The sequence below is a fragment of the Pipistrellus hanaki genome (genome assembly GCF_964339955.1).
Source record: "Pipistrellus hanaki genome assembly, chromosome: 6".
NCBI classification, from domain to species: domain Eukaryota; kingdom Metazoa; phylum Chordata; class Mammalia; order Chiroptera; family Vespertilionidae; genus Pipistrellus; species Pipistrellus hanaki.
This window is the reverse complement of record NC_140508.1, coordinates 64,298,563-64,321,530: the sequence shown is the minus strand read 5'-3', so window position 1 is coordinate 64,321,530 and position 22,968 is coordinate 64,298,563. Positions and strand designations below refer to the sequence as shown.

The 22,968-nt window shown below is 43.6% G+C and overlaps 1 protein-coding gene across 3 annotated transcripts in view; it reads right to left on the bottom strand.

Moving 5' to 3' along the window:
• EEFSEC (eukaryotic elongation factor, selenocysteine-tRNA specific) overlaps window positions 1–22,968 on the bottom strand; it is a 207,920-nt gene that overhangs the window by 98,526 nt on the left and 86,426 nt on the right. For all 3 annotated transcript variants that reach the window (XM_084886932.1, XM_084886933.1, XM_084886934.1), the window contains exons 3-4: window positions 15,965–16,061; window positions 13,446–13,610 (exon numbers count right to left, since the gene is read on the bottom strand). In XM_084886932.1, coding sequence (XP_084743058.1) covers window positions 13,446–13,610; window positions 15,965–16,061 — 262 coding nt within the window. The remainder of the gene's footprint in view (window positions 1–13,445; window positions 13,611–15,964; window positions 16,062–22,968) is intronic.

Below are 22,968 nucleotides of genomic sequence, written 5' to 3'. Positions count from 1 at the left end.
AAGGTCACAGCAGAGCTCCAGAAGGATGGCAGGGCCACAAGCGCTCACCACAGGCTGCAGGTTGGCCAGGCTCTCCCTCAGGTGCCAAATCAGAGGAGCTGGCGGGGGCTGGGAAAGGAAGCTCAAATTTGCTGAGCTCTGACTGTGTTCAAAACCCAGACACTAGCCATGGCCTCCAAGCCCCTAAACACCCCAAGCTGTTGCCTATCCCCTCCACTCCTGCCCCTCTGTCACAGCTGCACACGCCCAGCATGCCCCCACACTCTCCTCTATAGCTCGGCAGTATGGATCTTTTTTGTCCAGAGAGTATCACTTCTCAAAGAGAGTTTTCCTGACTTAAAGAGCCCCCAGCCCCTGTTTTTCCTAATCACTTTACCGTAAGGGAAATCAGGTCATTTGTTTGCTGATACCACCACTAACAGAAGGTAAATTCTGGGAGGACAGAAATGTAACCCTACAACCTGACCTAGTGCCTGGCTGAATGAATATGCTAGCCACTTTATGGGAAGTCTTTACCTCCTCCTATCCCCTGCAAAGCACTTCCTCACTGTGCAGGTGAGGAGCTGAGGCCCAGGGAGAGGACAGCAGGGCCACAGAGCACACATGGCAAATCAGGGATGTGAACTAGGCCTACCTACCCAACTCCAGAGTCCAAGGTTTCTCCTGAATTACCTGATAAGAATGCCCTCAAAATGATTGGGGCAAATATTAATTCCTTGGTTCCTGCTGAATGGGATTTAGGGACATGGGCTGGGATCAAGAATTTGTAATGAGCATCCCAGGTAATTCTCACTCTCACCCCGAGTTTAAAAAATAATGGATTAGATCCTGCTAGGCCTTGAATTTCACTATCAAGAAGCGGAAATCCAGAAGTACAGGCTGCATGAGGGATTTATTCCAATCACTGGGCAAGAGGCAGGGACCAAGCCTGGATACTGAGCCCAGGAAAGGACCTGGGGCAAGCTGATGACAGGCCCAGAGCAGATGAGCAGGGCTCCAGGACACACAGCTGGTCGGCAAGAAGGAGTGACAGAGGGTGTGGTGACCCCTGGAGGAGCCCTCCCAAGCCTATTTCCTGGTGCAGCAGTGCCTCCCAGTAGGACAAGGAGTGTTCCCAAGCCACACAGGATGTGACCATGGATGTGACTCCAGCTGGAGTCTCCTCTTCTAGACTCAGCCTTCAGAACATTCTCCTATTGCCCAAAGCCAGCCCTCTTGTTGATCTCACCACTCCTCTTCCCAGACCCCACAGCTTAATGCTTCCCTCACATGCACAAGGCATTCTTTCTCCTCTGGGCTTTACCACATACTATTCCTTTGCTTGGCATGTCCTAATAACACCCTCTGCCATCCTGAAACTCAGCTTCAGGACCCATGTCTAGGTACAACCTCACCCAGCATCATCCCCACATGAAGGGACTGCTGCCTGCCTGCCCAGCAGCCCTACATCACCCACTGCCATAGTAGGCTCAAGGACAGCCCAGACTCTGTGTTGTGCTGTCCCCACATGAGACACACCATGGCACTCTGCAAAGGCTATAGGAAAGGCTGGCTTTGCGGGGGTGCAGCCTGCATGATCACATAGGGCCAGTGTGCCACCCTTTCTGTTGAAACCAGAACTGTCTTCCAAGCAGAAAGATGGCAATGGACCTCAGGCAGGCCAAAGCCAAACATGACTCCATGGGCCAAGAGGCACCCGTGCTCACTTTGGGCAGCCCACCCCGAATATGCTGACTGAGCATATTCTGATTTTCTGCAGCAAGGCCACTTCAGCTGGAACTCTGACCTTGGCTGGGTTCCCATTTCCTGACAGACACGCATCTCCACTCCCGCCCTGCCATAGTATTCTAAGTTCTGCAGTTCTCAGCCTAGCTTTCCCACTTCCCTCAATGCCGTGCTCCCCATGCTGGTTGTAACCCATAATGGAGAAAAATACAGCATCCCCAGAAGTCTTGGTAAGCCCACACTCATCTCAGTCCACTGCTCCAAACTCTGTGTCAATTGCACTGGAGCTGAGTGAGAGCTTCCTTGTGGGTTATTTGACTGCTGTGGGGTGAACAGCAACTGCCTAAGGCCCTCAGTAGAACCGCTGCCAAGTGAGGACTGTTCTGATTTCTCCTTGAAGGTGGCCTGGTAGTCAGCATCTAATCACAAAGCTGGGCATTCAAACTTGGGACCCCAGACCCCAGGGGCTGCTAGGCCATGCCCAAGCACTCATATGTGTTATTTTTAATCAAATCACTATCTCTTCCTAAAAACAAGCTGATTTATTTTCTCACAGAAGCTTTTATTTGTTAGCGGGGTTTCCACATGGCTTGCAGGGATATGGCACGGTGCCACAGCTGCTGTGGGGTCCACACTTTACTCAGGAGGTGGTCACACCTCCATGACTGCTTATCTCCTGTCCCCTAGGCTCCTCCTGAAGGGGTGCTGAGGAGGGCACTAGGCTTCATGTTGTGGTAAGGACAGAAATGATTACTGAGCACTAACTCTTACCTGGGCACTACTATAAGATGCTTAACCCATTTAATCCTCACACTAACTCTCTAATGAAGGCAGTATTAGTATCCCCACTTTACAGATGAGGAAGCTAAAATACAGAGAGGTTAAGGAATGTGCTGAAGTTCACAGGGCTGATATGTGGAATACTAATGCAGGTAGAGTGACTCTCAAGGCCCTGTTCTTCACCTCCATGCTAGACTGCTCCTTACTATAAAGGGCAGGGAACATCTGAGCAGTGGGGGCTTGAGGAGGGCCTTCACTTAGGCTTCAGAGTGGGCAGGGGAAAGGCTAGATCCTAAGATGTCAATCTAGCCTACCAAGGACTTCAGGCAACTGCAGAAGAGCAGTGCCTGGTCCTACCCTCAGGGAAAGCAGCTGGTTAGGCTAGGGTAGTGTTTTATTTGTGGTGTCAGGCACTAGAGTTCTATAAAAGGGTTGGGAGTGCTGCAGATCAATCTGGACCAAAACGGGACTCTACCTACCCACCATATGATGGGCACAAGGCTTGAAACAGATACCCAGCACATACACCCAGATGAATTATTGCCTTAGAAGATGACTCTACTCAGCAGTGGGGCCACAGTTGCTCTTGCTGTCACCAATTTCTCAAAAGTCATCTCTTGGGTTGTAGTAGCCATTTCTCTCTCACTCCAATCTTAGCCCAGGAGAGCCAAGGTCATCTCTGCAGAGTTCCTCCAAAGAGGCCCAGAACCAAAACACCCAATGGCCAGCTTCAGAAAATAATAGAGCAGAATCCAATAAGCTAGTCACCAAACGCTGCTGAGGTGAATTCTGCTTCGTGTGATCACCACCTGCACAGCAGCCTGTACACTGTGTTGGGGGGTTGAGCTTCACTGTCAGCCAGCCTGAGAACTGAATTCATGCATGAAAGGGCTAATAGCAATGAAAACACAATTACAACAGGAGAGCTCACATAACACGCTTAAGGGACATTCTTAGAGCACCCAGCTCAGGTGATCAGGAAGACTGTGCTACTGGGTATCACAGGTCACCTACTCCATAAGGCCACTTATCAAGTTTGGGAATTGTAGCACATCTACCTAACACATAGAAACAAACACAAGCAGGCAGCCTAAATGGGGAGACAAAAAAATAAGCCCTAAATGAAAGAACAAGAGAAATTTCCAGAAGAGCTAAGTGAAATGGAGGTAAGCAATTTATCAGATATAGAGTTCAGAGTAATAATCATAAGAATTCTCAACAGCATGAAAAATGACATAGGAACCATAAAAAATGACAAGTCAGAAATGAAAAATGCCATATCTGAAATAAAGGCTAGACTGAAGGAATATACAATAGGCTCAATGAAGCACAGGATTGAATCAGTGACTTAGAAGACAAGGTAGAAAAACAAACAAATAAAAAACAAACAAACACATCAGAGCAGCAAGAAGAAAAAATAATTTTAAAAAATGAGGATAGTTTGAGAGGCCTTTAGGACAACATGAAGCATAATAGCATCCGCATCAAAGGGTTACCAGAAGAAGAGAGAGAGCAAGAGATCAAGAACCTATTTAAAAAAATAATGTTTAAAAACTCCCCTAACCTGGTGAAGAAAAAAACACATACAAGCCCAAGAAGCAGAGAATATCAAACAAGATGGACTCATAGAGGCCTATACAAAGACACATCATAATTAAAATGGCAAAAGTTAAAGACAAAGAATAATCTTAAAAGCCACAAGAGAAAGGCAGTCAGATACCTATAAGGGAGCTCCCATAAGACTATCAGCTGATTTCTCATCAGAAATATTTCAGGCCAGAAGAGATTGGCATCAAATATTCAAAGTGATGAAAAGCAAAGACTAACAGTCAAGGCTACTTATCCAGCAAGGCTATCATTTAAAATTGAAGGAAAAAATAAAGAGCTTCCCAGACAAGAAAAAGCTAAAGGCATTTGTTACCACCAAACCAGTATTACAAGAAATATTACAGGGGGAGGAAGAAGAGGAAGAAGAGGAAGAGAAGGAAGAGGAGGAGGAGGAGAAGAAGAAAAAGAAAAAAAATCAAAGGAAAAATAAAATGTCCATAAATCATTTTAAATACAAATGACTTAAATGTTCCAATCAAAAGACATATGTAGATGAATGGATAAGAAAAGAAGTTTTATATATATATATATATATATATATATATATATATATATGCTATTTTCAAGAGACCCACCTCAGAACGACATTGATGATACACAGACTAAAAGGCGTGGACAAAGATATTTCATACAAAAGGAAAGGAAAAGAAAGCTGGTGTGGCAATACTTATATTTGACAAAATAGACTTTAAAACTAAGGCTTTAGTAAGAAACAAAGGACACACATAATAATAAAGAAAGCAATCCAACAAGAAGATATAACCCTTTAAAATATTTATGAATCCAACACAGGAGTACCTAAATATGTAAAGCAAATCTTGATTAATATAAAGGGAGAGACTGTCAGTAATACAGTCTTTGTAGGGGATTTTAACACTCCACTGACATCAATTTAATTGATATCTTCATAGCATTTCACCACAAAGCAGAAGAATATACATTCTTTTCAAGGGCACGTGGAATATTTTCTAGGGTAAACCACATGCTAGGACCAAAACAAGTCTCAGTAAATTTAGGAAGATTGAAATCATATCAAGCGTCTTCTCAAGAATGGCCATAATGCTATGAGACTTGAAATCAATCACAAGAAGAAAACTGGAAAACACACAAAGGTATGGAGGCTAGGTAATCTTTTACTAAACAATGAATTCCTTAACAATGAAATGAAGAAAGAAATTAAACAATACCTTGAAATTAATGAAAATGAGAACACAACAACCCCAAATCTGTGGGACAGAGGGAAAGCAGTCCTAAAAGGGAAATTCATAGCATTACAAAACTATCTCAAGAAACAAACAAAAAAAGCTCAAGTAAACAATCTAACTTTACATGTATAGGAACAACAAAAAAGCAGCCCAAGTTTCCATAAATAGATGAAGGAATAAAACAACTATGGTATATTTACACAATGGAATACTATGCAGCCATAAAAAGAAAATTTTATCCTTGGCAACAGCATGGGTGGATCTGGGGAACATTAAGTGAAATTAGCGAATCAGAGAAAGACAAGTACCATATGATTTCACTCATAAGTGGAATTTAATGAACAAACTGAACTAACAACAAAATATAGACACACTCATAGAGAATAGGCAGACAACTCTGGGTGGGTGGGTGTGTTAGCAGGATTGAGCAAAGAAAGAAAAAAAATAGAAAGAACTCATGGTCATGGACATCAGTGTAGTAGTGTGGGGCAGAGGTCAGTGAGTGGAGATAGTAGAGGGTATGGGGGGATAAATGGTTATGAGGAAAAGATAAAATAAAGATTAAAAGGTGGGACAGCAGAGCTCCCACAGAGCTGTTGAAAACAGAGGATGAGATCCTGAGAAGGTCTAATACTAGAGGCCAGCACACAGCACTACTTGGCACATATCCAACAAGCCATCCTTCCCTGTGCTATATCAATACCCCTCTACATTTCTGAGCTTATGCTTCTAAAAGCCATCTGACACTAAACTAAGAGAATGCTGGACCCCAGCTAAGCTGGACATGCAGCCTGCTTCATCTAGCCAACAGCAGCTCAGCCCGGGCTGTGAGTATCAGCATATCAACACAATCTCTGTGGATAGACATGTCAGCATGAAAAACCATTCTCAGAAATAAAGACACACACAAAGAACAAAAGAGAAACAAGTCTTCTGGAAGTGGAAACTAGGGCAAATTCTTAGGGACTGATGTCAAAGGGCACACCACTCATTTGGGATTGAGAGCTAAGGACAAGTTGGAGGAATTCCATAGGCAAAGGCCTGCATAGAGGCAGCTTGCTGCAGCCTGCCACATCTTCAGAATACCAAACTCATGTCTTTGACAACAGCACCTACAGAGACATCATCCTGGTTTCCCTGCCTGCTCTGAGATCAATCTCTCTCCTTATCTATCACCTGTTCTTCCTTTGCTAGACCTTGTTAAGGAGACAAGAGGATATTACAGTTTGGCTGCTGATGTAATTCAAATGCCTAAGCCAGCAGAGCAGTGAGGGAGAGACAAAGGTCTCACGGAGCCCTGGTGCTCAGGGATGCAGGGCATGCCGGGCTTAGGCCACCACACCCCTTAGTCACTGCATTCTGTTGGCCAGGTAAAAAGGCACAGTAAATGGGGAAAAGATAAGACTCAGAGTGACATTTGATAATAAAAATGATAAAGATAGCAGTGCTCATGTGCAGGTCCCATTGCAAGCATATTATGTGAATGTCCTCGAATCTTCAAGAGTAGTCACGCAAAAACAGGCTCTAGGAGGTGAAGAAACTGACCCAGCAAGTAGATAGGGAGGGACTTAAAATTAAGTTCAGCCTCTGTGACCAGGGTCCAAGCTACTGAGACATGGCCACATGAGACCACAAAGTGGGTGAATAACTCATTTTTGCCTGCCCAACATCTATTCTCTAGTGATAGTACCCCATCTCACTCTGGGAACCTTTCCTCCTAACCCCGGCCCCAGCTCCAGGATCACACATGTAATCAGTCTGGCCCAGTTGGGAGTGTGACACTCGTCCTTACCACAGGGATGAGCTCCTAGTCCAGCCAGGCCAACGATATCCCATTCCATAACAGTGCTTATAACCCTTGGGAAAGAGGCCTTTTCATTCTACCCTAAAGAGCAGACAAGCCTGACTGAACAGTAAGGAAACGTAACTTCTGCCCCAACAGCAGTCTATCAGAGCTCAAGCACTGCTTTTGGGTCATTTTCCTCTGGCCTCTTTTTGCTCACCTCCCTCTCATGCTGGCCAGAACTGGGTAATCAGTTAGCAGAGGAAGGGCAACCCCACTGATTGGGTCAATCCTCTGGGTAGCTAACCACTAAGATATAGCCCACTGTGCCTGGACTTGATGGGGAAGAAATGGGAAGCCAGTGCTGGCTTCTTTGGGGAAGCCAGTACACAAAGAGCAGCCTGTACTAAACACATTTGGAGGGAGGCACCAGTAACCCTGGCTTCTCAGAAACTGAGCCAGTGCACACCCTATCATGTTAGGTCAGTCTAAGTTGGAGTTCTATCACTTACAACCAGAGTCCTGACTAATCCACTAAGCAGAAGTGATCTTGTGTGGCTTTGGAATTAAGAGGGTAGAGAGGTAACAAAAGCAACACTAAATCACACAAATCACTTTAGATTTTATCCTGAAGATGAGGGTGACCCACAAGCAAATTGAAGCTGAGTTAGGGAGGCTGGTGCACAAGACAGGGAAAGGAACGGGATCTGGAGTGGTCCCAGTGTGAACCAGGGGAGGCTGGATGCAAGTGGTGTTCCCAGAATAGGAGGAAAAGAGCCTGATGGCAAGGCTCTCCTCAGCCAAATATCTAAGTTCATTGCTTACAACTAGTAAATCAGAAAATCATACAGCCACTGATACCAAGAGGTTCAAAGAGTAGGTTGAGGAAAAACAGGTGGAGTCAGTGGACCAGAGGGCTATACAGAAGCATGTTTCCATTTTAATAACTCACTGAAGAACCCTGAGAAAAACTATTTCCTTACTGCCAGGAAAGAACCCTGCTATTTAATACATCTGGAACCCCAAACAGAAATTCCACATGAAAGTCATATTGAATGGCAACAATAAAGATGGCATGAGTATCAGCCTCCTATATGCTAGGGACTTGCCACCCATCATCTCTCCATCCCTGTGGGTGTGTTAGGTCACCACACCTCTCCATCCCTCTTTCAGAGGTCCCAGACATTGGCCAACACATAGGGGTCTTGAAGTTCTGAGGAATTAGTGAAACACAGAAAACCTGAATAACTTGCCTGTGGTCCCTCTGAACTCCCAGACCTCTCTCAATTTCTCCTTGCTCTCTCTTTCTTCATGGCCTGTGGCTCTGAGTTTTGGATGTTACAACACTGATAGCCAGTCATCACTGGAAAGATCACTAGCTTAAATCCCAACAACAAATCTTACCAGAGGGATTTCTCAGGCTGAGGATCGAGGGAGCCAAAAAGCCTGAGAGGCTGGTGAATCTCAGGATGTCTGGGATTTATACCATTCTGAGGTCTAAACGGAATCTGGTTTTCCTTCTTCATTCCCTGTTCCCTCAGTCAGCTAATGGGCCCCAGCTGGGAACAAACATGGGCAGCAGAAATAGGGGCCAGAGTCTGACAAGCTCTGGCAGGAAAGCCCTGGCCAGGAGGGGAATTCAACCATTTATTTGGAATGGCTGTGCTCTGCCTCTGAGGGAGTTCAAGTGGTCGGATGTGTCCAAGTCAATTAGTAAAATCTAACAGGGATGTCACTGGGTTTAGGAGGAGGGCCATCCAGTGTAAAGTCCTGCCCTGCAATGTCCCCAGTGCACAACAGGCACTATTTGGTCCGTGGAGGGCAAGGGTGAGAGAAGGTCAGGACCTTGAAACCTCAGGACCTCGAAACCTCATGACCAGGGAGAGGCCTCAGAAGAGCACACTGGGTCACTTACAAAGCTGCTCAGGAGGTTGGAGGGTCCTTGTCCAGAGAAGATAAAATACCACTGGCCCTATGGGCTCCTTGGGGCTACAGGAGCAGCAGGTAAAGTGGACAGAGCCTGGTCTTTGGAACTGGATGAATGACTTCAAACACTGACTCTGCTGTGTAGCTGCTTAACCCTCCTGAGCCTACGTATTCTCCTATGGTGTGGGAATCACAGGAAAGGAAGAGATGAGCAGAGCTGGCCATCAGTATGCAAAGGTTCTGACTACCACTAACGTGTGAAGCCCTTTAATGCTAATGAGCACTCAGCTCATGTCACCATCACAGCAAACCTAGACAGTGAGCTGGGGGTTGTGATTATTCACCAGAAAGTCAAAGTGCAAAGGAATTCAGGGACCTGCCTAAAATTACAAAGGACTTATGGCTTTTTTTTTTTACTTCAGTACTTCAGTCCAAAATCTGTATTAGTTTCCCAAGGCTGCCATAACAAATTACCATAAACTTGGTAGCTTAAAGCAACAGAAATTTATTTTCTTGAACTTCTGATGACTAGAAATCCAACATTAATGTGTCAATGGGGCAGGTTCCTTATAGAGTCCCTAAGAGAGAATGCCTTCCATACATACCTCTCTCCTAGCTTCTGGTGGCTGTGGCAATCACTGATGTTCCTTGGCTTAGGACTGCATAAGTCCAGTCTTGACCTCCAACTTCACTGATCTTCTCTTTGAATAGCTGGGTCATTGGACACTCATCATTGGATAAAGAGCCCACCCTAATCAAGATGATCTCATCTTGAGATCCTTACATTAATTACATCTAAAAAGACTTATTCCAAATAAGGTCATATTCTTAGGTTCTGAGTGGACACATCTTTTGCGAGCCACAACTCAGCCCACTATAGTCCACCCTTTGATCCCAAAACTTAACACCCATCGCATGTTCATAATACTTTATCCCATTCCAACATCCCTAAATTCTCGAATTAACTCTAAATCCAAAATCTCATCCTTATCATTAGCTAAAAAAATCTCATAATCTAAGTCACCTAATTAGGCATGGATGATACTAGTATGATCACCCATCTGTGGACCTATGAAACTAGAAAACAAATTATCTGCTTTTAAAATACAGACATAAGAAGAAAATGGGAGGTCACTGGCCCCAAGCAAGTTTGAAATCCAGCAAGGCAAATCCCATTAGGTTTCCAGGTCTGAAAACAGCCCTCTGTGGCTTACTCCTCTGCTCTCTGGACCCACAGAGACTCCAGGGGCCCCTGCTTATGGGCCTGCCTCTCACAGCTCTGCCTTTGAAATCATTCTTCCTTTTCTTGAAGGATAATGTGTGTTTATAGCTGAGTAGTTCTATCAGTGCAATTCCTTCACATAGAATACCAAAAGTCCAACTGCTTTTTTCCTCCATTTCTTCAGTTCAGGCTGGCAGTGTTTTTGCTAATAATCACATTCTCAAAACCTTGTGGGTCTCTCATATATATCAAGGGGACCTATGCCAATAAGCCAAAGGGTTCTCTCAGATCCTTTCAGGATAAGCCCACCTGGCTCTCCTCCTGGATTCTGGTGAGATGTTTGATTAGATCCTTGAGATGCATACCTCATCTCATCAGCAAAGGCTATCCAGCCTTGCCCTTGGTCTTTCACCAGAGAAAGCTTTCTCAAAGAGGATTTCCTACCTGTAGCATCCTTTGGAATCTGGACATACCAAGGCCCTCCCAAATCAAGTGCTGGTTCCTTTTTACTAACAGTTCCTTCTTCAAAACATTCCCTTCCTCTCACATTTACTATAAGCAGCAAAAGACAAAAAGGCTGCAACCTCCATATTTTGCTTGGAAAACTCCTCAGCCAAATTCCCAAGTTCAATGCTACAGTCTTGTTTTCTTTGACTAGTAAATCAGAAAATCATACAGACAGTGATACCAAGAGGTCTGAAAAGTAGGTTGTGGGAAAATAGGTACACAAAAGCAAAGAAGAGCTTTAAATTTATGTTTGCCAAGCACCTTCCACATACCAAATAGGCAAGTTCCACTTTTATAAAGACCTCAGAACAAGTCCCCATTCAAACATCACTGTCTACTTAACATGGCCGACTGTCAGCCTTCCCCCATACCCGTAGTCCTAGCATTGCAGCTCCTGATCTTATCATCACAAACCTTTTCCTCCCTGTAGAGCATGGATGGGGAACCTTTTTTCTGCCAAGGGCCATTTGGATATTTATAACATCAATTGCTTAATATAATTCACTTAATATAAATGTATGTTGCTTTGAAAAAAGCTCCTAAAATTTATTGAATTTTGAGTTCCACTTGTGTTTGTCTTGGCAGAGACAGACCAAATAATTTCTCGGGCATTATATGGCCGGTGGACTGGATGTTCCCCACCCCTGCTCTAGAGCCTCAGGTACTCTCAATTCAAGGTCTGTCTCCCACAGAGCCATCTTCTGATACCTCTTTCCTACTCCCAGCTGCCCTCCCAGGCTATAGAAAAGGCTTCTCCCAGGGCAGAGGAACATTAGATTAAGGTGGTCCAAAGGAGTATGCCTAAGGGAGCACAAGGAATGGAAAGAAATTTAGCATTTCAGTTATTTTCTGTTCCTGCTAAGAATTAACACACAGTTGCTATTATCTTAACTTTGTTAAATATTAAGTTCAGTTTATTTTCATAACTTTGTGCTTTATTTTTTAAGATTTATACTTTTAGTCCCTGAACAACATGGATTTAATTTAATCAAAGGCTAATGGTCTTCAGAAGAGGATCCACAACAGCCAGTGGAGGAGGGAATGATGACTCACAGCATCAGGGAAGGCACTAGGATTCAAAAGGGCAGGGCCTCACCCTCCAACTCTTGTTGACATGCCAGGAGCCCTGGCCAGCCTCAGGCCCATATATCTTCTTTAGTTGGTCCTTCCTGATCAGGAAACTCTTCTTTGTTATCCACCCGCACTCCCCAAGCAGAAGCAACAGTCACACCACCGTAAAATGAGTAGACTGGGGAGATTTAAACCTGAAATTTCCTTTACTGAAGAAGCCCTGGCCATTCTTCTCACCCCGAAATGCCCCTTTCCTATATCCTCTCTGGCAGTCCTAGATCAGAAATGCCCAACATAAGGCACACGTGTTCCCTTGCCCTCCCCTTGCTCAGAGCGGATACTGCAATCATGGCACTCCTTGCCACAATATGATAATGAATTTTATGTCAACCTGGCTGTGCCAGTGTACCCAGATATTTGGTCAAGCATTATCCTGGATGTTTGGTGTTGAGATTAACATTTAAATGGCTAGACTAAGTAAAGCAGATGACCTTCCACAGTGAGGATGCACCCAATCCAACCAGGTGAAGGCCTGAGAGAAAAAGACTAACATCCCTCAAAGAAGAGGAAATTCTGCCAGCCTTCAGACTCAAATTGCAACTCTTCCCTGGGTCTCCATCTTGCTGGTTCACCCTGTGGATTTTGGACTTGCCAGGCCTCACAATCTTGGGAGCCAATTCTTTAAAATACATCCCTCTTTCTGTGTACATAGATACATGCACATACTTTTGGTTGTTTCTCTGGTGGACCCTAATACAGCTAGTGAACCATATTAACACGACAATGGCCCTTCAGGGAGAATTCTCAGTTAGCATACAAAATTCATTTGCCTAGAGTTGTCAGTACATCGGCAGCTGGCATTGTCCCTGGGTGTACATACAGAGCTAAGTGCATGCCACCACTTTCCTGTACTCTGTATTTTTCTAGAACCAGAGAACTGCCCTGAACCCTGAATTCTTGATATGTTCTTCCTACTATAACTAGCCTTGTTTTCCACCTTCATCCCCGCTAAAGAGAAGGAAAGGGCAGTCAGGGAAGCTGAAAGTTTTTCCTCTAAACTAAAACCATAAGAAAAGCCCAATGAAGAAGAGAAATATCAAGGCCACTGGATATCTTTTAAATCAGAGCCAGCCAGAAGTTCCCAGAAGGTGGGGAAGCTGGGAAGACACAGAGCTATCCATCCTTCTCACAGTGCTCCAGAGAGATGGCATGGAATTTGCCAGCGGTCATTAGGAGTATGAAACTCATCCGGATGTCTTCCAGGCTGTATGACTGAACAACACAAGATTCTAATTGTGCTTAATTTGACTTGCCCCCTGACACAGAAAGCTTGTAGAAAGGAGGTTTACACCTAGCACCTCACTTGTGACCACACGGTCCTGAGCCTAATGCACCTTCTGGAACCATCGCGGCACATCATGTATCTCCCCAAATGGGTGCTGTTATAAGAATTAGGGGAGTGGTAGTTCTAGAATCCAGGCAAGGCATAAAAGGAGATGGAGCAGAGCAGCGCCCACTGGCCAGTCCCAGGAAGCAGACCCAGCTAAGGACAAAGGGATCATTCCTCTCCTTTGCCACTAGAGAAAGAGGGCAAAAGAAAGGACAAGGTAAGACTGACCTTGAGGGCAGGAATCTCCACATTGTCGCCGAGGCCGATGGAGCCTGAGAGGATGGTCCCTGTCATCACAGTGCCCTGGCCTTTGATGGAGAAACAGTGGTCCACAGACATGAGGAATGGTCCCGAAGGATCTCTCGTTGGGATGGAAATCTGTGACGTCAGGAGCTAGAAAAGAGATGCTTGTGCCACACTCTGTTGGGAGGGAACTGGATGGGACAGGGCAGAGGAGGGCAGGCCAGCCCGGATCCGAAACAGACTACTTCCTGACTGCACTCCAAGCTTCTGCCATGCTCTCCGTGCCTTCCCTCAGTGGAAAGGCAAAGGGCACTTGGAGAAGCCTCATCTACGCTCTCCCATTGGGATTAATTACTGCAACAGCCTCCTAACAGGTCAGGCGTCCGGGTCTTCACCCACCCTGCAGCAGGGGCAGCCTCCTACAGGACACCTTTGGTCACATTGCTCCCTGGCTTCACATGCTTTTCCATCCACCTGATGCCTGCAGAATTTAAGATTTGTCATCATCTAGCGCCTAGGTATTGCTGAGGCCTAGTCTCCCACCTCTTGTCCTTTCTCACCAGACACGAGCCACTGGCAGGCCCTGAAGTTCACCACCCTGTTTTAGCCTTACCCCTACTATCCTCCCAGGAGGGCAAAGTGGCAACGACACCTCTGGAAAGGCTTTGCTACCCTTTTTGTATGACTGCATTTCTCCTCCTCATCACCAGTTAAGTGCTATTGTGATAATCTGTGTATTTGTCTCCCCTCCCAGGGCTGTGAGTACTTCCAAGTGTCACTAGCAGTTGGCCTCTCACCTGAGAGGACAAGTGACTGAAGGGAAACTGAAGGATTGGGGGAGAGCAGGGCTGTTCCCAGAGGTGATTGCCTGAGTTTATTAGGACAGGAGGGGTGAGGGCCACTTCTCCAAGCCCCGCCTGCAAAGGGCCAGTGCTTCCCTCAGTTTGTGGTCCTGCTTTTCCTTCTCTGTGGACTCTTTCCACAGCTTCAACCTTAACTGCCCACTGTCTTCATGACATCTATGTGCTCAGAGATGGTGTCAGAGCTAATTACCACTAAACAAATAAAAACTAAGACCACATTAGTCCTTTTATTTTGCTATCTCCTATCAAAAAGTATTCGGTAGTAAATGTTTCAAAATCTTAATCGTGTGATAACAATTCTTTTGAAAAAAGACTAGAGATTTCAAACAGGCTTGGCCTGAGATGTATGTGGAGGCTCCTTAAAGGAATATATAAATATATAAATGTGGATTTTGCCTTAACAAACACAACTGTTCCAAGCTCCCAGACCAGTACTCTCCGGATCTGGTGAAAAAGTAACAAAAGCTTTACCCAGAAAATATTGGTTTTGCTACTTCAGCAAGATCAGCACCATGTAATCACAGAAACAGTGGTAGCACACAGTCACATCTGATCTTGGCTCTGTGGACCCAGGCAGACCCCAAAGCCCACCCCACAACTGACCCGAGTTTGAATCCTAGCTCCACCACATACTTTCTATAAGACCTTGGGCAAGTTACTTAACCTCTCTGAGGTAATTTGCAGATAATTTAAGCCTCTCAGGGTCACTATGAATGTTAATGAGCTTGTATGTGAAGATCTTAGTACAGTGTTTGGTATGTGATAATCATGTCTCACCATCTCAGTAAACTGATATAGCACTGTTCTGAGCACATTATACACAATTAACTCGTTTAACCCTCACAGCAACTTCTCAAGGAAGTGGTGCTATTATCTTCTCTACTTTATAAGTGAGGGAACTGAGGCCAGAGAGAGCAGGTCATGGGCCTAAGGTCACAAGAGAGAGTAGGTAGTGGGGCCAGCACTGCAAGCCTCTGAGCTGCCCCAAGTGCCCAGCAGAGGGACACTACAGTCTCTAGTCTCATTGTCATTTCCACAGAAGCATCACCACCTCTCCACCCCCACCTCCACCCTGCCTGCTGGCTGCCTGGGCCACCCTCTGAATGGTTATGCTCCCTCCCCCTGTCTACTACTACCCAGCCTGGAGGAACAGCCTGACCCTTGGGCCCTTGGCTTCAGAAGATAAAGCCTCCAGTGTTTTGGTAGAGGCCACAGGACCTACGCTGTACTGTCCCTGCTGCTGGGCCCATCTCCTTCTCCCTGGCTCACTGGCCCCCAGCCCACTAGCCCAGGTGGAGGACCTGGTACAATCTGAAGGACTGGATGGCATGGCCCCAGAGTTCCAGACTGAGAGGATCTGCTTTGTCTGTGTGGAAGTATTTGATAAGAGAAAGGGGGGGCGGGGGGAGGCTTAGAAGAGTGGAGGCCCTCAGTTGTGCTTGGGATTAACTTTCTGAGGGAGATTGCATTAAGCTTTTGGGGGGCGGGGTGGAGTTTAAAGGAACCACCCCAGAATCCTCTTGGGGGACGGGAGATTGGGGGGGGGGGGGGGAGTGGAGGGAGCCTATTTCTCTGTCTCTCTCAGGCTGAGCAGGACACAAAGGAACCTGCCTGAGCAGAACTGGTTCAAGCTGACAGTACCTCAATGAGCTCTGAGATGCCCTGTGGAGCTTCTGTTTCGGGGGCCTCTGGTCCCCCAGGCTTGGCCGCCACAGGTATAATTGGTGCACCTCGGAACCTGGAACAGAAAAACAAGTCCCACCATAGTTCAGTGATCAAGTGATCATCAGCATGGACACAGAACACACCTGTGAAGCACCTGGTAGACCAGACCAGCCGCACTATGGACGTTCCCTCCTTTCCTCCTTTCAGAGGCACCTAAAAAGAGAGTGCCACCATACCCCACCTGGCAGATGAGGAAATGGAGTCCCCAGAGGGATTCCATTTATTGAACAACACAATTTAAAAGTGTGCTCCTGGATTCACGATGCAGGGGAAGTACATAGTGGTTCCAGCTGCCTGGGGGGCACCACTTATTCATGGGCGTGTGACAGCCAATGAGCTCTCCCCCAAATCTCAGAGATGGGAACCCTGGTGCCCACGGGCTGGTCCCAGGAAGCCATGGCACGGCTTGGCAAGCTCAAGGTCCCATACTTGCATAGACCATCTCCTCTTCTCCAGCCAGCCTCTGGGGGCAGGAGCTAAAGTGGCTGCGTTTATGGCCACCTGGGTTAGGAGACTGGCCTCAGACCACAGAGTTGCTCAATATCAAGGCCAAGGCCTCCAAGGTGGGCTTTCTTTGGCACAAGGAGGGAGCCTGGGTTTGACTGCCCAGTGGTCTGATGTTAATTATTTCACACTGATTGTGCCAGTTAATTGGCGAGGCCTGGAGATAGGGTTATGGGGAAGAGTCTGGTTCCTTCTCTCTGGAGCTTTTCGTGTAGAGATAGAGCTTAGAGGGGAGGTACTGGAAGCAAGGAAGCCTCATGCTCTGGCCCTCCTTTCTCCAGACCAGGTGATGCTGGGGGGGGGGAGGTCTCCCTGGGGGACCTTCAGGAAGCTCTGCCCTCCCCCACTCCCACTGCTGAGTGCAGCTTTCTGGGCAGCTGGGTGCTGAAACCTCTCAGCCTCTGGTCTTAGGCCCCACCCACTGGACCTGATGTTGGGATCACCCGGTCGCAGCAGCTGTGGCAGAGGTGACATTTACAGTGCAGGGGTAAATGCTTGTGGGTAGAGGTCACATTGCAGGATGACTCTATTCCCTTTCTTTCCCGATAATCTGGGCGGGTAGATGGCTGGCTGGGAAGGGCACAATGGCCCAATACACAAATCAATACAAAAATAAATAAATAAAATTGTGCTCCTGGGTTTTAACTTCCATTTTCAGAACCCTCCCTGAGAAGCAGTAAATACCTACTATGTACCAGGCTCCATGTCAAATACCTCCTCGTAACAAATACTATGAGGCTGATCTTACCAGTTCCCATTTTACAGAAGAAAATTAACTCAGAGAGATAAAGTAAACTGTCCAAGACCAAACAGCTAGTCAATCACATAGCCAGTGTGGAATGCACACCTTATAAGAATCTCCTTGGCAGCAGCCAAACCACTTGAGATTTTGCAAGTGAGGGAGGAAGGGCCAAAAGAGCCCTATTGGGCTCCAAGCAGATGTCCTTGGCTAAAACAGAAACAAAGAAATAGAAAATGTTTAAAAAGCAAGAGGAAGCACAGAGGAAGTCTGAAAGAAAGATGCATCAAGGATATTGTCAGATGATAACATTTAGTGGAAAATAAAGAAAGAAAGCCTAGAACACAAGAACAGTGTCAAAGTAGTGATAACAACCACCTCAAATGATGTACATGTGGAAAAGACTGACAAGAATTCTAGGGAAAAACACTTTAATTTGATGTGCTGGGAAGATTGTGGGTACATTTTTATCTCCTATTTTGATTTCTGTTAACATTCATAAATGCTTATGCAAGAGTAATTTTAAATGCTTTCAAAGATAAGTCACAGAGAAAAACAATCAAAAGTTTGACTACATAAAAATTAGAAGCTTCTGCATGTCAAAAAAAAGCAACTAAAGTGGAAATACATATAATAAATGCTAAAGATTTACTTGTAGTAAAAATGATAGGCAAAGGGTCAATTGATAACAATATCTTTATTAATATTAAACACTCCTGAAAATAAAAAAGAAAACATTAAGGAGGGATAAAAGGTGTGTACAGGAAGCAACCTATCAATGTTTTTCTCTTACATTTATGTTTCTCCCTCTAAAATCAATTAAAAAACCACATATCCTCGATGAGATAAAAAATAAAAAACAAATCTACATGTAATGTCAGTAAATTTTAAATGATCTCACCACAAAAAGAAATGGTAATTATGTGATATGATGGAGGTGTTATCTAACACTATAGCAGTAATCATTTCATAATATATTTATAATCAACACCTTGTCTTAAATTTACATAATCTTTTATGTCAATGAACATAAATAAATATCTCAGTAAAGGTGAAAAAACACTTTCCTATCCACACAGATAGCTGAAAGGATAGAAAACCTAAAACATATGCTTTCTACAAGAGACCTACCTCATAACAAAAGATACACACTGACTATAAGAGATGGAAAAAGATATTTCATGCACATGAAAACAAAATAAAAGCTTGGGTAGCAATACTTATATGAGACAAAATAGACTTTAAAACAATGACTATAATAAAAGACAAAAAATGGCATTATATGATGATAAATGGAACAATTCAACAAAAGAATATAACCCCTGTTAACATTCATGTATCCAACACAGGGAGCACCTAAATATATAAAGTAAATCTCGATGGACATAAAAGGAGAGAGCAACAGTAATGCGGTCATAATAAGGGACTTAACACCCCATTGGCATTAATTGATAGATGTTCCAGACAGAAAATCAACAAGAAAAAAGTGGCCTTAAATGAAAGCTAGACCAGATGGATTTAATTGATACTTTCAGAGCATTTTACAAAGCAACAGAATATACATTATTTTCAGTGCACATGGAACATTTTCCAGGACAGACCATATGTTAGGATACAAAACAAGTCTCAATAAACTTAAAATTTTTTAATTATATCAAGCATCTTCTCCAACCACAATGGTATAAAACCAGAAATCAATTACAAGTATAGTAAAAAATACACAAACACATGGAGGCTAAATAAAGTTATTTACAATAAATGGGTTAACAATGACAACAAGGAAGAAATCAAAAGATAATTTGAGACAAATGAAAATGTAAACAAATTCCAACCAAAAAGACAAGAGAAACGGCCCAGAGATGGAAGACACTAACGACGCCTAGCCACGCTAGCAGTCAGCAGCTGTGTGTTGCTTCAGGTTGCCCAGGACCAAACCAGAGAGGGTTGGACCTGCATGGCCACCATCTGTCCATCATCCAGATATCACTGCTGACATGTACACATAAGGAACTATTTGACATTGAAACTGGGTCTCAGAACTGTTGGACACTGAAATTGGGACTCAAACGTTTTTTGTTATTATATGTTTATTTCTAGTCTGCAGTGCAAGATTTTTCAAAGAAAAGAAATGGGGGGGAAATAGTTATAAAGAACCATTGAACAGACTGTCAAACTATAGCGGGAAGGCAAGGGAGTTGGGCTGTAAGAGATGAACTGAAGGACTTGTACGCATGCATACAAACATAACCATGGGGGGTGGGAGGGACTAGGTGAAGGCATATGCGGGGGGGGGGGGGGGGGGGGGGAGAGGTGTCAAGACAAAGAATAGCAAACAAAGCCCAAAATGAATAGAAGAAAAGTAAAGAAGAGCAGAAGTAAACAAATAAGAGTCTGAAAAACAAAACAAAGTTGTTCCAAGAAATTGAAGAAGATACAAATAAATGAAAGCATATACCATGCTCATAGATAGAATTAATATAGATTTGGCTCAGTGGATAGAACATCAGCCTGCAGATTGAAGGGTCCCAGGCACGATTCTGGTCAAGGGCACAAGCCTGGGGTGTGGGCTCTATCCCCAAAAAAAGAAAGACAAATGGGACTACATCAAACTAAAAAGTTTTTGAACAGAAAAGGAAACCATCAGCAAAATGTAAAGACAACCTATTGAATGGCAGAAGATATTCACCAATGATACCTGACAAGGGTTAGTCTCCAAAATTCATAAAAAACTCAGACAACTAAATACCAAAATAATCCCAAACAATCCAATTTTAAAAATGGGCAGAGAAAATGGTGACAGAAAGATACATGACTTGAGGTGGGGAACACACAATGCAATATACAGATGGTGTATTATAGAATTGTACACCTTAAACCTATATAATTTCATTAACCAACGTAATCAAATAAATTCAATTTTGAAAATGAGCAGAGGACCTGAATAGACACTTTTCCAAAAAGGACATAAAGATAGAAAATAGAAATATGAAAAGATGCTCAACCTCTAATTATCAGAGAAATGCACATTAAAACCACAATGAGATATCACCTCACACCTATCAGAATGGCTATCATCAATAAATCAGCAAACAACAGTGTTGGAGAGAATGTGGAGAAAAGCGAACCCTCATGCATTGTTGGTGGTAATGCAGACTGGTTCAGCCCCTACAGAAAACAGTAAGGAGGATCTTGACACTAAGGGGGTGAGGGCTTGAGTAGGGTGGTGAGGCAGGCAATGGGGGGATAAGGAAATAAATTAATTAATTTAAAAAATAATGACAAACCCCACATGTGGAATAAGAACTCTATCCATGGATTAAATAGTTAATTGTATCAGTTAACATTTAAATGTGGTATTTACACAATAAATTCCAAGTAGAAAAAAAAACTATTTTAAATGGAACTCTGCCGTATGACCCAGTGATTCCACTATCTATCTGAAGAAACTCAAAATACTAATTCAAAAGAATATATGCACTCCTATGTTCATTGCAGTGTTTATAAAGTGTTCTCCCCGCCACCTCCCCCCCCACCCCCCATACTTCCAGGACTCGCATGGCACCGTACATAGTCATTACAATATTATCTATACTAATAAAAGGGTAATATGCTAATTAGACCAGACGTTTTCTGGATGTTCTTCCAGACAAAGCCACAGTGGTGGGGGCCAAGGCAGAGGCAGTTAGGGGAGATCAGGCTGGCAGGGGAGAATAGTTAGGAGTGATCGGGCCGCAGGGGAGAGAAATTAGGGGCTATCAGGAAGGCAGGCAGAGAGGTTAGGGGCGATCAAAGGAATTGATAGCAGGTATTCAAATAGATATTTGTATACCAGTGTTTATAGCAGCATTATAACCAAATAACCAAATAACAATAACCAAAAGGAAACAACCCAAGAGTCCATCAATACATGAATGAATAAATAAAATATGGTATATGAACACAATAGAATAGTATTCAGCTATTAAAAGAAATGAAATTCTGACACATGCAACAACATAAATGGATCTTGAAAGCATCATAGTAAGTGAAATAAGCCAAACACAGAAGGCCAAGTATTGTATGGTTCCATTTACATAAGGTACCTAGAATAAGCAAATTCATATAGACAGAAAGCAGAATAAGGCTATCAGAGGATTGGAGAGGGGCGAGAGAAGGGAAGCTATTGTTTATGTTGGGAATCATGAAAAAGTTTTCGGTATAGAGAGTTTGATAAGTACGCAGCTTTGTGAATGTATTTGATGCCACTGAATTGTACATTTACAAACAGTTAAAATAAGAAATATTAAGTTATGTATATTTTACTAAAATTTAAAAAGTGGGGGTCAATACTATGTATAGTGAAAAGCTAGGAATGAAATAAACCAAAACATCAGCAGCGGCTTTTTTGAGATAAGAAATCTTTGGGTGGTCTTTAATCACTTTTCTCTATTTTCCAAATTTCTTTCAATTATTCTTTGGATAGGAAGAAAAATATTTTCATGTTTTAACACTTCAGGATTTAATACATATAGTACATAGTTCTCCAGCTCAAATTTTTCCCTTCCTGATAGAAAATTTCTTTACATTTGGACCAGCATTTGCAAAGGATTTACTCAACAAGGGACCATAAGAAAAGAAAATCACCACTTAAAATGATTTGAAGAAATTCACTGTTGCAGAGGTAAAAACTAATGTTTTCTTAGGAAGGGATTCACCTTGACCTGGCCACAGGCCCACTGAGCTCACTAACTACAACGCATCAGGATATCAATCCTTTCCTTTATCTGAGTTTCTCTCTCAGCCCTTTGGGTGCTGAATGAGGAGAGGACAGGTTTCAAAGCCCCTCAGATGGAAAATTTCCTCTGGATGAGTGATAAAGTCCACAATTTGACATTCAACCAATAAACTAAAATAGAGTAAAATTTAAACTTGCAAGTAAGAATTTTCTTTAATTTAATTAATTGAAATAATCAAAATTAATTCACCCTTAAAAGTACTCTAAGCCCATCGCAGAAGGTCTTGTTTATATAGCAAGTGATACTGACATTGCGCTAGGTTTTTATGCAGAAGTCCAAAGGACCTGTTCCCCCCTTTCTGACAAGTAAATAAAACGGTAGGGAATCAAATAACTCACTAAAAAAGAAGATATAATTTTTTATCTTCCTTCTTACAGTCTCATATCCACTTCCGTTGGGAATAACAAAGTCTGAATTTTTATGCAACACTTATCTAAATGTGTCGATTTTATCAGATTGATGAATTTTGCTAACAAAAGGCAGCGCTAGGAAATCTTTTATGACATATTTGGCCCATTCACAGGCCTGGAGCTTTAATTTAATCAACTTGAGAATTCTGAGGGAGAACTGCAGGTGTTGGATCTGAAAAAAAAAAAAGTCATAAATGGGAAGGCATATCAATCTTTATGATGGGGAAACAAAAACACTTTACTTGATTGCCCTCCACAGGCAGGAGAAGGAGAGGTGGAAGTAGCAGGACATTGTCTCAGGCTGCATAGCACAGAGGAAGCACAGTGTCTCCTGGTGACCACTATTTAGTATTGATCAAAAAGTGCTGGCCCAGAAAAGAGAGGAATTGATAAAACAATGAGATTGCCATCACTGTGTGCTCAAGAAGGATGTTTTCTCATTTTCGAGACCACATTGGAATTAGTCATTTCCTTGGCCACCTGAGCAACCAG